At 33.6% G+C, this 14,417-nt stretch overlaps 1 protein-coding gene across 1 annotated transcript; it reads left to right on the top strand.

The window, feature by feature from the left end:
• The first annotated feature begins 1,435 nt into the window (after window positions 1-1,435).
• On the top strand, window positions 1,436-13,967 carry LOC145568920 (KRR1 small subunit processome component-like). The gene is made up of 13 exons (XM_081628303.1): window positions 1,436-1,600; window positions 1,793-1,940; window positions 7,180-7,256; window positions 8,660-8,770; window positions 8,964-9,032; window positions 11,502-11,558; window positions 11,881-11,919; window positions 12,300-12,404; window positions 12,702-12,784; window positions 12,873-12,954; window positions 13,140-13,283; window positions 13,364-13,438; window positions 13,529-13,967. The coding sequence occupies exons 1-13, from the start codon at window positions 1,565-1,567 to the stop codon at window positions 13,634-13,636; spliced, it is 1,134 nt and encodes a 377-aa protein (XP_081484429.1). The 5' UTR covers window positions 1,436-1,564; the 3' UTR covers window positions 13,637-13,967.
• The last annotated feature ends 450 nt before the right edge of the window (window positions 13,968-14,417 follow it).

Here is a 14,417-nt window from a genome sequence, read left to right on the forward strand (position 1 = left end):
TCTATTTTTTTAAAAAATTGTAAATTAATTTAATTATTAAATAGTAAATTGAGAGCTATAGAGTAATTAGAAGAAATTAGATGTTAATTAAGTGAATTAATGCTACTAGGTTGTTTTAAACAAAAAATTTTAACTTCGGGCTTTCTTTTACGATAAAGCTTTTAAAAGGATTTTTTTTCGCAAAATGATGCATTTAAATTTTTTTTTTTTAACAAATTTGCCTAACATAAACGATGTCATTGTTAGTAATGTTTGTGGGGTTGACTTGTATTGAAAATCAAGTAAATGTCGTAGTAATTGCACATTAAGGCCGTGTTCTTTAGAGCTGCTATGCTCTCCCCTACTGATATCTGCTTTGCTTTGCTTTGCCCTACTAAAATATGCTATACTCTGCACTGCAGTGTGTAGAAGCCTAGCCCGACTCTGCTCTGCTTTGCCTTGCCCAAAAGCTTAAAAGAACAGGGCCTTTCTGGCAGGCAGAGCAAGGGTCAGCAGAGCAGAGCAGATTAGATTTCATCAGAGCAGAGTAGATTTCGGCATTATTATTATTATTATCGTTATTATTATTATTATTATTATTATTATTATTATTATTATTATTATTATTATTATTAATTAAGTGCATATACCATTGATTTAGGTGAGTGAAAACATAAATAAATGTGTACCATATTTAATATATGTTAATAGTAGAAAGATAAAAGACAATAGTTTAACATCTTCAAATTATTACAACCGCATATCAAAATAGGAACATAATTGGATAATAGTTTAACATCGTGGTGAATTAACCATCTACTTCCATATGATCAGTCATTTTCATTGTCGCTTTGATCTTCGTTGTTATCATCTTCATTGTCGTTTTGATCTTCGTTGTTATCACATATTTTAAAGCACAAAATTTTTTTGCAGTTTTTTTTTATTCTTTTTATATCATTGGTTATTATTATTAAATAAAATTATGTATTTAGTATTATTATAAAATATTAAGTATTGCTTTAAAAAAAATTAAGTATTACTATTCCCTAAAAAAATATTATCTGTTTGTTAATATTATTCTCGGTAAATAGTAGAAATTGTTATTATTTGTTGTTATTATTAATTTTTTTTGAAAGAATTGTTATAATTATTAGAAATTATTAATTAATAATATTATTAAATATTAATTCTTAATATTTTGAATTATTAATTATTATTAATATTAATAATTATTATAATAATATTATTATAATTATTTTTAATATTATTATTATAATTATTTATAGTAATAAATTATTTTTTTTTGAGGGAAAAATAATAAATTATAATCACCAATATAATATTAATTATTATTATTGTTATTATTAATTATTATTTGAAATAGAGCAGACCAGATTTAATCTAAGTAGAGCAGATTTCTTTTTAAAAGAGCAAAGTAGATTAGATTTGAGCTGCCTCTCCGAATATACTCTCCCTCTCCTCTTTTAGGGCTTCCCACCATTAAAAAGAAAAGGCCTCCATTCCTACCTCTCTCTGAGTTATTTCATTGAAGCGCACTCAACGTTCTCCATTGAAGAGCTCTCCGATGAATCTAGTATCCCCCATTGAAGCAGCTTCTAAGGTAAGTTGTTTGTTGTTGTTATCATCATATCAATTTCACAATCTTATTTAATTATGAGTGCTTTAAGTTTAGGGTTCGTAAATTCTTAGATTATGAAACATCATAACCAAAATTATGAGAGTATTGAATCAAATATCCCTAAAATTATGTATTTTTCGAATATGAAATTGAATCTCTTTTCCCTGTGCCTAGGGCAAGCACAAGGGTAAACACGACAAGGACAAGCCATGGGATGACCCCAGTATTGACCATTGGAAAATTGAAAAATTCGACCCTTCTTGGAACGAATCCGGCTTGCTCGATGTCAGCTCTTTCTCTACTATTTTCCCCCAATATCGAGGTTTGAATTTTTTTTTTTTTTTTTTTTTTTTGTACAATTGTATGAATGAGTTACTAAGCTAATTTTTAAATTTAATCTAGGTCTATTTTCATGTTAATTTATACCACAAGTTGAAGTTACTGAGAAAATTTTGATTCAATGCTTCCATCGATTTATGGAGTATGCTCTTTGTAATTTTGTTTCAGCAAATTTGTGTCTGTAAGATACCATGACTGATATGGCTAGTGTGGTGTACCAAGTATGGTAGTAGCCATATCCTAAGTTCCTTAGTCCCAAAATGATTTTGGGTCAGCTAACAGGAATTGTCTTAAGGAAGTGTCTACAAAGAAAGTAGGATATAGCAAGATAATTGATTGAATAAAAGTGGGGAGAAAAAGCTGTGTAAAGTGACAACCAAAAAAGAGTTGCTAGTAACTATCCATGTTTATTAAAGGTTAATCAATATGTTTCTAGTAACTATAAGAGATATTTGTCGCAAAATTATTTTCAAGATTTGCTATCTAATTCATTATAACATAAATAAGTTGGTCTTGTGTTTTCTTACGAAAGATCTATTAGGGCTTAAACCAGTTGAGTAAGATGAATTTTTAATTTCTTATCTAGTTGGTTGCCTAAATATATATTTCAAAAGGTACTAATGTAGACGTGTATATATTGAATGAATGACAAAACGGTTTTTTTAATCCCATGACTCATTAATCTGCAGTTTTGCAAATTTCAAATAATCTTTTTTTCAATTACAGAGTAACATTGTTACATACTTTGTAATAATTAGTCGCGATTAGAGTTTGTTATTCATTTGTTGCTATGAGCATTAACAACAACATTAGACATATTAGAAGGGGCAAATTGTGACCAACAAATTACAATTTTTTTATAACAATTTTACAAGATTTAAAGTTGACAGACTAAAAGTCTAAAACTCTGGAGGATCACTTCCCATGATCCTAATATAATTGAGCAAGTCTATCCTATTCAAATTACAGCTTTGGTAGATAGAACAACAATGAAAAATTACAGGATAACAATAAATGAGCAAAGAGCAAGAGAAAAAGTACATAAAGCCTAAGGGTATGCTAATTCTCTTGATCTTTCATCATTCACCTTCATCTCTTCAAAAGCTTTCTGATCCTATTTTCTTCAGGTTCCTCTTCCCCTCAAGAAAGTCCTCTGGTCGTCCAAGGCCAGTTAATTATTGAGCTTGATACCCCTATCAATTGATTTGAGCACTTTGATTCACCCTCATCACCACTGGAACTCATCATCACTATCCTTTTTCTTTTTCTTGTGATGTCAATTATTAGTTTAGAGAAAGCATCGAATCTAGCCTTGGTCTGATAAGCTAGGTGTTCTGTTCTTTGATCAGCTATCTCAAAATTCTGATGGGAATCAGCCATAAGATTTTTTTTTAACCAATTCCTCTACCATAGTGATTACATACACGTGACATATTAGCTCATATCAACAATCATTAGCCTAAAATAAACAGCACACACATCTGATATCAATAATCGACCTTGTCTATAAGCAGACAATAACCAAAGTTCATTAGCAAAAAGCATATAACAACAGGAGCTACTCAGTGTAAGTCTGTAATAGCACAATCTAAAGCAAACCTTGAACTTACCAGCTATGCGTCACAAACACAAAACAACCACTAGAATATCAACTAAAGCAGCTCCTTACTCCAAATCAAACTCAACTTGAAAACCTCTTCAATTTCAAGAGTAAATTTAATAAGAAATTAAGAACACTAAATTAACTACACAAAACCCCAAAAAACACATGAAGAAATGCAACATACAACTAACCTTATGCAAAAGTCCATCAACAGGCTAAATTCCTCACTAAATTAACAATCCATTTGTTCTCTCTCTGCACGTATATATGTCAGGACTTCCCACTTTTTTAGTTTCATACTCTAATTGGGCTTACTCAATTATATATATGTAATCTATATATTCTACCAAAACAGTAAATGTAAAGTAAAAGCAAGACTAAGTCACAGCTCTACAAACAATACAACACAAGTAAGCGAAAGTACAAGTACAGCCTTTTAGTACCTTTTTTATTTTAATTACAGTATGTATATCAAACAATAGAATAGATATGAAAACAATCTATATACACCAACCCTGATAACCCATACCCTACTCTATACAGTCTATTCAAAAGTAACATACAGTCTAAGAATTGCTGATATTTTGAGCCAAAAAAGAAGAGTGATGCCTACACCAAGTTACTAATCATCTTTGTTCAATTTAATTTAATTGGAATTGGAATTATCTGTTACCTAAATTTAGATCAAAAAAACCAATGAAACCTTAATAACAGCCTCACAAATTGCCAATTAAATTAAGCAACATAACTATTTGACAAATTCCCCAATAAAAATAATCTGAATTACCTTCACAAACAATTTTTAAAGTTGCTAAGCCAATTTCACATCAAACTGAACTTTTGTAAAAGGTGCTAAACCAATTTCAGATCAAATAAACTAACAAATTCCAGTTCAAATTAACCAAGTTACAATAGCACAACACAAATTTCAGATTAAAAAAAACTCACTAATATCACATCAAATTACCAAACTAAATTACAATAGCAACACACAGCTACTTACATAATACCGCACACACACTTAATTAGCTATTTTTGTAATTGCTAAACCAAGTTCAAAACAAATTAACTAACTAATCTACAATAAGAACACTGTAATAGACTAAGGTTTGTTTTGCTCAATAACACTCGAAACTAAGAGAAGGATTGCTTCTTCATTAAATTGATTATTCGAAAGGATACAAAGTAGCACCAATCTCCTAGCAACTTGAGGTTGCAACTCTCCAAATTTTCCTCACTAATTTCTGGATGATTTCCTTGTTACACAAACTACCATACTAATACTAGATTGCTAACGGTCAAGGCTTGACCTTAAGGTTACATGTGACTACTTAACATAAATAGAAAAACCATGATAAACATAATAGAAGCAGATTGTCTTTCTTTCCTTCTTCTTAATTAATTTTGTCTTCTACTTAATTGGACTCTTGAGGCCTTGAAATGCTCCCTGCTGCTGCTGCCCTTTGCTGTTGTTCTTGTTGCTTGTTGACTTTCCTTCTTGTATAGACCCGAGTAGGCTGTGGTTGACCCGAGTCCATCACAGACACACAAAGACTTACATAAACACACCCGGCTTCTTCTTGATTCCATCAGCTTATACACAACCCACTAAGCTCAACCCAAAAAAAAAATGTCAATTAATAAAGCTTACTTTAATTGGGCCAGTTTTTTTTTTTTTTTTTTCTTCCGAAGAAATTAATTAGGCCAGATTAAACTAAGAAAATTAATAATACTTCTTCCACAATTAAAATCACAACATAACGCTACAAAATTACAATAATTAAATTAATCCAAAACAAGAATAACATCTCAACCAAAATTAAAACTGGGTAAATTTAATCTGATGAGATCCAATTGCTGGTGCAGATCCATCATAGATGATGAATCGAGTGCTTGTTGTTCCTTGATCAATTGATCTGATGAATACTTCAGATGATTTTGACATTGTTTGATAATCTCTCTCCTCCCCTGTTTCGATTGATTCAATGGGAAGAAGATGAAAGATGAATTGAAAAGAGGGGGAGAGTTGAACTGTTGAGATTAAATTACGATAATTGAGTGTGAAATTCGAGGAGGGAAAACAGATAAATTAAAAGAAAAAAAAATCAATTTGTTAGACTTATATAAAATAAATTAAAATCAAATTGAGATGTTAAAAATTTCTATAGAATAAAATAATAAATCATACATACAAAACAGAGAAATTAAAAACCAGAAATGAAAAATTCTCATGTCCGAAAACAAAGATGAACACCAGATTGATTAAATTTAAGCAAAAATAATCAATGAAAAGGCCAAAAAGAAAGATTAACTCTTGGTTGCTCTTGAAGAACAGCTCGTGCAGCCAGCTTTATTAGCTCCCAAAATATGGAGAAGGAGATGAGAGTGCAGAGTGGAAAAGATGGGAGAAGAAGAGTGAGGAGAGAGATTGAATGAGATTCTTCAAATGCAAAATAAAAGGTTTAGAGGAAAACTAGGAGGGGCAAAATAAACCATCATTTCACTAAAGTCAGGGGCAATAGCATCATTGCACTATTCGTTTGAACCAATGTTACTTGGACTCGTCTATAAGTGTCGTGTCCGACAAGGTGTCGGAGGGAGTCCTAAATTTTGGTTGACACTTCGACACGGTCAAGGGAGTGTCTTGACTAATATTTAGGATACGGCTATTGTATAAATTGTCCAAAAAATTTAATCTGACACTTAAAAATAAAAAATAGATAAAAGTCAAAAAATAAAAAAATAATAAAAAAATAATACGGAGTAATACATATTACATAGGGAACATCTAAAGTCTAAACATATTCCAATACACTTTTTTTGATCTTTTGTTTTCTTTCTTCTCTTTCTACGTATTCTTTTGTTACAAATTCCAATACACTGTTTCAAACTATGGTCTTATCTTTCTATCTGCTCTCTCCTCCATTAAATCAGATGCATGCTTCAAACCCCTCTTTCTCTTCTCTTTCAAATTTCAAAGGCGGCATGTCACTTATTTTTGCAAACACTTCTTTGTTCTTTCATTCAACAACCAGCCACCACGAATGGCAACCACAACTCACTGGCGTTCTGTTCAATGTGCCGGAAAATACATCGGTGAAATCGGAATTTTCAGGCCACCAAAAGCCCTATACTTTTATTGTCTGTGTGTGTCTAGCAATTCAACAATTCACGAATTTTTGGTAGATTTTTGAACTAAACCCTAAAATTTTAAATTACAAATCTTGATTATCTGAAATCGGCGACACTTGTTTCAGACACTTTTCCGATCCCCGAGCCGACACTTTCCCGGAGCCGTGTCAAGGGTCGTGTCGTGTCAACACGCGACACCCATGGCCAAGGCAGGTGTCGGAGTAACACAGATTTGAACAGTAGCTTATAAATGCTGTTTATTTGAACAATGCTGGAACTATAAACTTTTATAGAAGGGTTATAGTTTAGTATGAATTATAAACAACCAATTATTTTGAGATGACTTTAATTTTTGGTGCATTAATCTTTCTGGCAGGCTAGTGTCATCTTTCTTTCTTCCCTTTTTTTATTTATTTATTTATTTTTATTTGTATTACTTATAGTGTTTAGTTATTAAATGCTGAATTTTCTTTTCTATATCTTTCAGAAAAATACCTGCAAGATGTTTGGCCAACGGTAAAGGCTGCGTTGCGTGAGCATGGTATTTCATGTGAGCTTAATTTGGTGGGTTTTGCCCTTTGACCTTCAAAATTGGACAAGCTTACATTTGATTTTTTGACAAACTAATAATATTGAGTATTGACTATATATCTGTGGTTGTTGACTATTGATAATACTTTTTTAAGTTGGATTTATATATGTGGTTGTTGAATGTTGATAATAGATTTTAAGGTGGATTTATACATAGTCCCCCCCCCCCCCCCCCCCCCCCAAAAAAAAAAAAAAAAAAAAATTATTAGATGGTTGTAATTGTCAGATGTCATGCTTGTGATGGTAATAGAATTGTCATGGTTGGCTAACCAATGCCGCGTGAAGCAATGTCACTATTAAGATTAAGGATGTCATTGAAAATGTTTACCGTTGAATTGTTGAGAATCAATCTATTGTTCATTACCTGAATTATCTCCTCACAGTCTCAATGGTATTTTAGTTTGCACCTACCCTTTTGGATAAGCTCTTTGATAAGGTTGAGGATTGCCAAGTGCTAACGCTTTAAGTTATGTTGCTGAAATTCCCAGGTTGTGATCCTTACAGCTATCATCTGGTTGGATGATTTGAGTCTAAGAAACCACCCATCTCCACTTTGGGAATTAGGATAGTGTTGGCTTATTGGGCATTCACCTTGGTGGTGTACTGAAGAGAAGAATCTATTTCTCTGGAGGAAAAATTCCTCAGGGTTTTTGTAGAGGCTTACCTTTTGCTTCCAGTGCTGTTTTACTTGGGCTCTTGTGAATACATGTTTGGTATTATATTCAAGTTCATACTAATGAAAGTTTTACCTCAGCTAAATCTCCACTTATCCTCATTTAGGTTATTAAATACAGAAGTTATGGTTCCTGTAATCCATTCATGCAGTGTAATGGAAGTTTTCACTTGGGTATATAGAACAAGGTAGCTTAACATCTGGATTTTGGAAAAGTGTAAGCCCCAACACATGATGGGATCAAGTCTAATGCCTCTTTTTTTAGGATTCTCATTGATTGCTATAGCATCACTTATGAAGATATTCTGCTTGTGAAGAATATCCAATAATTCATATTTGGAGCTTTCTTAGATTGTGAAATTACTAGAGAGTTGACTAAGAGTGTAGATAATGGTCTCATTAAGTGGGCATAGCTTGACTTGGATGATTATATAACTCTATCTATCTACACTCTCTTCTTGCAGATTTTTCTAGGATCTTGTCTTTTGATTCTTGATGTCTATTGTTAAAGTAATATTTCAAGAGTATGTTCTAGGGGATAGTGGGGAATTAATGTGATAAGGGTGTTTGGGGGAATGAAATGGGGAGGTTTTTTTAACCCACAAAAGATATATGAAAAACAATTGGGCTATCCATATAAGTGGGAAGGAACATTTTGTGACAAAGGGAGTAACTGTTTATATATCTCTTTCTTTTTGTTCAGGTTGAAGGTACCATGACTGTTTCAACAACTAGAAAGACCAGAGATCCATACATTATAGTGAAATCAAGGGACCTTATTAAACTTTTGTCAAGAAGTGTTCCTGCACCTCAGGTATGTCTACTCTGTTTGTAGTTAATCCTTATTTTGCTACTATCATCTCCCCACAATTAAGACTCTGTTTGAATGCTTATGCAACACTCGTCTGTATCAGGCCATCCTCATTTGTATGGAATCCTCCGTTCCTGTTTTTAATTGTAGTTTTTGGTGCACTTTGATATGGTTCTCTTATGTGTTGGTTTCACAGGCAATCAAGATACTCGATGATGAAATGCAATGTGACATTATCAAGATTGGTAATCTTGTGAGAAATAAGGTGTGGTTCATTCTGCTGAAAATTGTTTTTACTATTTTTGCAATATTTGTCATTGGTGGAGTGTTTTTCCTTCAAATTGTCAATTTATATTCCTTATATGCATGTATAATTTAGTTGCTTTTCTATCATTCATAATCATTTGACAAACAAAATTGAAGATATAGCTATGATTTGTCCCTTAAATGTTATACTTGTGTGTTTTCAGTTGGTTTAGGAATTTTAGAGCCTAAGCAAAAAGTTTAAGAGTGGAAAACTCCTGGTAGAAAGCTATGCTCAAAAACTCAAATCTTATATGACTAACCTTAGGTTGACACTGTATATGGTGCCACTTTCCTTAGAAAGTAGTAGTCAAACATCCTGTAATGCTCTATAGAATTTAAGGCAAATGGTCAATTCTACTGATAAAAGCATAAAGCTTGGTATTAATTACAAAGATGAGAACTGTTGAGAGGTTCTCTTTTGATCTTCTCTCCCAATATATTTTTCAAATTTCTTCACATCTCTTGTATATGATTACAATTGTTCACAAGTAATACCAACCTCTTTGTCTTCCTCTACCCATTTCCCAGATTGTGCTCCACCTAGTGTTTCCTTCTTTTGTCTCATCTTCTGCTTGCCACTGCCTAGAGTACTTATCAGCACAGGTGGCCTGATTTAGTTTATCACATTGTCGTACCAAGTCTATATCCTGTATTGGACACACTTGTGTCTCAATGCCTATGATGTCAGAATTTCCCATGTCCAACTCTTGGATCTCATAACTGAACCAAACAACTGATAGGCTAACTATCATAGCAGGCTTCTACCCTAAGTAATGTTAAAAATTTTGGAAGAATTTAGCATATGCAGATTATACCAGGAGTATCTTTTTTAAGCTTTCTGATTCTTGATCTTATGGGTGCAATCACTTAATTCAACTATTAGTGAGAACGGAAACTTTTCCAGGGAACCGAAGAAGACTCAGTATGTTAGACAGAATTTTAAATTCTTAGGCAAATCAAGTTTCTCATTCAGGACTAGTTTCAGCAATTTTACTAGAACTTGCTGAACTGGAGAAAGGAAGGACAGTTTGAGTTGTGGTGTTTCAGCTGTTTCCTTAAATGTTGAAAGTCCTAAAACACATTAGTATCCATCAAAAGCCATGCTCCTTTTTGTCCTTTTTTTGCTCTCTCCTTGTACCTTGCTCAAGGTTGCGAGGCTCAGCCTTTTTTTATCCGAACTGGTTGATCTTGATATCCTTCCCTTATTTTGGTTGAAGGTTTGTCAAACGCATACTCTGGCACTGTCCGCCGGGGAACAGTTTTTAACAGCATATAATGTCTTGGCCAAGTCAAATCTTTACTTAAGGTGAATTTGGTGAAAGTATTTTTTTGATATAGCTCTTAGAGATTGAGAATTGATTTGTAAAGACTGTAAATGTGATTTATTTCTGTCTGTAACTACCTTCAAGATTGAGGCAGGAGGGTATGTTCTTTTCACTTTTTTTAGGAACTTATTCGTTGTTTTTATTAGAATTCAGTCCAAAAAAATATTAAACCAGAAAATTTATGGCCAACTCTTAATTGTGTTTTCTTATTGCCAAATTTTTAGAATTTCATATTATTATGAGAATTAGATATTTAGAACATACACAGTTAGATGGATTTTGTTCCTACATGACAGTCAATCCAAGAGATAAGATCAGACCAGACCACAAATTTACCAACCAGGACATCGGACCTTAAAAAATTTAGATCATAAAACGTTATTTCAGTTGAAAAGAAAACAGCCTTAGTTACTAGTCATAATTTGAATTCTTGAAAACCATTCTAAATCAGCTTAACTCCCTAGTTTCATATTAACAAAAGGAACTATTAATAAAAATGAACTCCCACTTGCAAAAGAACCCCATCTAATCAGAGCAACTTTAGTGATGCGTCCTGCAGAACTGTACAAATTAACCATCCCTGAAGCAAAATGATAGCAGTACTTTCTGCCAGGATTGTTTGGCTACAGTTGTAGAGCACCTGGGTCAGAAAATCAGTAATAAATTCTATTAGTACACTTTTTTTTTTAATAAATATGTGTGGATATAGTTATGTCTTAACCCGGACATTGTCTGTGTGATGTAAAACATGTAAAAGAAAGAGGAAGAGAATAGACGATGGGATGGGGGTGAAGAAAGGATTATATTGTACATACACTAATACATAATAACATTTCTCCTTTGAGCAAGAAAAACAAAAATGTTCAATAGGAAATAATTTCTCCCTACGGTCATCTCATGAAACTGTTCCTTCTTGAAGTCTTTATTTGCATGTGTTTAAGCTCAGATTATATTGCTAGTAACTCACAACCAACCCATGTCTTTATGTGCATATTTCGTTTCATGTCTGATTCTCTGTCCAAAAGCGATAGTGTGTGGCTTTATGTGTACGGTGGATACATTTCTTTGGAAGGATCTTGATTAGTTTGTTTTGCTAATTGTAGGCACGCTTTGTCAAAAGGAGACAACATCTTCTAGGTCCCAATAATTCTACCTTGAAGGTTTGTAATATTAATCTTATTATGGAGTTCTGCTTTTGAGAAAGTGAGAGAAGTGGATCTTGTAGGAAGTTTGTGCTATGCTGGACTGATGGCCAAAAGAATAGCTCAAACTTTATTCCATCCCCCCGCCCGCCCCCCCCCCCCCCCCCCCCCCCTCCCTCCACACACACACACACACACTTTTTTTTTTTTTTTTTTTTAAAAAAGGAACCCTCCCCTGAGGTTGACAAAGCTTTTTAGGGATTTCGGATATGAAGTTGGTAGGTGGATCGTTGGGAACATGCACTTAGTTCCTTGGCTTATTGTTTTGTACTGAATGCAGGCACTTGAAATCTTAACAGGCTGCTACATCCTAGTTCAGGTATGCATCAAGAACTTGTTAATGTTGGAGATCCTTTCTTTTCGGAGCATTTTATAGGAGTACCAGTCCTCTTTTCATTTATACTGACTTTGGTGTGGCTGTATATCCAAAAGTAAAAGTGTTAATTTACCATCAAAAATAATTTTCTATTATTTTCCCAGAGATTCCATCATTGAAACATTCCTGTAGCCCTTACCCCAAATTCTTTGTTTTTAGGAGGGTGAGGCTGCGTTCACCAGAGTTTAGATACCCCCAAAATATGATTATATTTTAATGCAAAGTTGGGATTATTAGGACTGGCCTTTTTTTGTTTCTTTCCTCCTTTCAGATCATTCTTATAAATTGTCAATCCCTTTTTGCTCTTCTTGCCATTTATGCAGGGAAACACAGTTGCAGCCATGGGATCTTTTAAAGGATTGAAACAAGTGCGGAGAATTGTAGAAGACTGCATACAGAATAAAATGCATCCAATATATCATATCAAGGTACACAATACTCATCTGCTTCTCTTTTTGCCGGGTGTTGTAGACTTACAGCAGCTCTGCCTCAAACAGGATCTGGGTTTTGAAAAAAAAAGGGGGGGGGGGGGGAGAGGAGGTTTTTTGTTGCTTGTTGGTATTTCTCTGTTTCTCAACGACAGAGGTAATATTGCTAACTGGCTGCTGAAAAATTGAAGCCAACATTGTTGAATGAAGGCATTTGCTCTTGGGATTTGGGAATATACACTTGTCATTGAATTTATATATTCAATTACTCACTGTGTTGTCCAATTTCATTGACAGATTCTCATGATGAAGAGGGAACTTGCCAAGGATCCTGCCCTTGCAACGGAGAACTGGGAAAGGTTTCTGCCACAGTTCAAGAAGTATGACTATTTGGATTGAAATTTATGTTTATATTTTAAAAAGCATTATATCTGTGTGCCATCTAATTTTTTTCTTCTTGAACTTCAGGAAGAATGTTCAGAAAAAGAAAGGCAAGGGTAAGGAGAAGAAACCTTATACTCCATTCCCCCCTCCACAGCAGCCTAGTAAGGTGAGAACTACAGTCCTTGTAAATCTTATCTATCTGGTGTGGGAGTTTCTAGCTTGTAAATAATGTGGTAAACTTATATGGATGGATGGCTGATTTAAGAAACACATTTGTGGTTGATGTTGAAATTGTTATGTTTGAACACCTTTTTTGTTTTTGTGAGCAATATTAACAAGTATACCTTGTAGATTGACCAACAACTGGAAACTGGAGAGTACTTCTGGAGTGAGGAAAAGAAGTCAACAAATATGCGGCAAGAGAAGGAGGAGAAGCAGGCCGAGAAGATAGCTGAAAACAAACGAAAAAGAGAAGCTGCATTTATTCCACCTGAGGTTTGAGATGTTCAACTTTTCAGTGGTAATCATTAAAGTTATTTGCTAGAATTTTGACACCATGTGCTATTACATTACAGGAACTTGTGATGCAAGGGCATAATAGTGCAACAGATGGTAAAGGTGATGTCAGTTCCATGGCACTATCATTGAAGGTAATTGAGCAGAGCGATTTCATCCTTTTTAAACATTGCTTTGTGCTATATTTGGCTGGTTTGTTAAATTGGGGTTGCATAATTCTACAGCAAAAATCAAAAGAATTTAAAAAGCAGAAATCTGCCAACCACGTGGATCCTCAAGCATATATCGCTGAAGTACCTGCAAAAAAGAAGATCAAAAGCTCCAAATCTTGACCCCTCAAGCATATATCGCTGAAGCATGGGCAAAAATGATCAAAAGCTCCAAATCTCAACCCCTCAAGCAGGTATTGCTGAAGCACCGGCAAAGAAGAAGATCAAAAGCTCCAAATCTTTACTGAAGAATTTTGGACTTACCAATTGAGCAAGAACTCGCTGTATCATCATAATTTTCAAGAGTCCATATTTGCCAATTTTGATGTTAGTGAAACTGATTCCATTAGGTTGATATGGATTTCTATTACCATGAAGTTCTACATAATTTTATCTTTTAAGCTAATGTGTCTCAAAGCTTTGGGTTCAATTTTGGTTGATTTTTTGGTCCTAAGGGTATCATTTGTGAGACGTACAAAAATAACGTATAAAATTCCTTTGTTGTAAATAATAAGAAATAGAGCCAATATTATTAAAAGTTGGATGCATGAGTAATGCCGTAATAGTGGGTAACGTACAACCATTACAAGTCACCTCATTTATGTATCTCTATTTGAAATCATTTTCCACCTCACTTTCCACTATCTTGGTATGATAAGAAATATGCTCCATCTATTATAACTTCTTGGTATTAAATGGTTAAATTACCAAATATTTAGAACCGAAAGAGTAAAACTGTTGGTGCCTTGAGATTTGGGGACAAATAATATTAACAATATCAATATTAGTAGGGAAGTTTCTAACCATATATACTTATTAAAACTATTTATTGCCTACTTTTGAAGTAGATAGTTCACAAGGTTAATTTAATACATGTTCTGCTCATATCCTTCACAAATGAGCT

Source organism: Chenopodium album, chromosome 11 (assembly GCF_948465745.1).
Source record: "Chenopodium album chromosome 11, dcCheAlbu1.1, whole genome shotgun sequence".
Taxonomy (NCBI): domain Eukaryota; kingdom Viridiplantae; phylum Streptophyta; class Magnoliopsida; order Caryophyllales; family Amaranthaceae; genus Chenopodium; species Chenopodium album.

Bases quoted from the DNA above. Each gene is read 5' to 3' on its own strand.
- LOC145568920 (XM_081628303.1), top strand. From the start codon at position 1,565: ATGAATCTAGTATCCCCCATTGAAGCAGCTTCTAAG. The intron at 9,033-11,501 runs GTGTGGTTCATT...TGCTAATTGTAG, and splicing joins GTAATCTTGTGAGAAATAAG to GCACGCTTTGTCAAAAGGAG. The intron at 13,439-13,528 runs GTAATTGAGCAG...ATAATTCTACAG, and splicing joins CCATGGCACTATCATTGAAG to CAAAAATCAAAAGAATTTAA.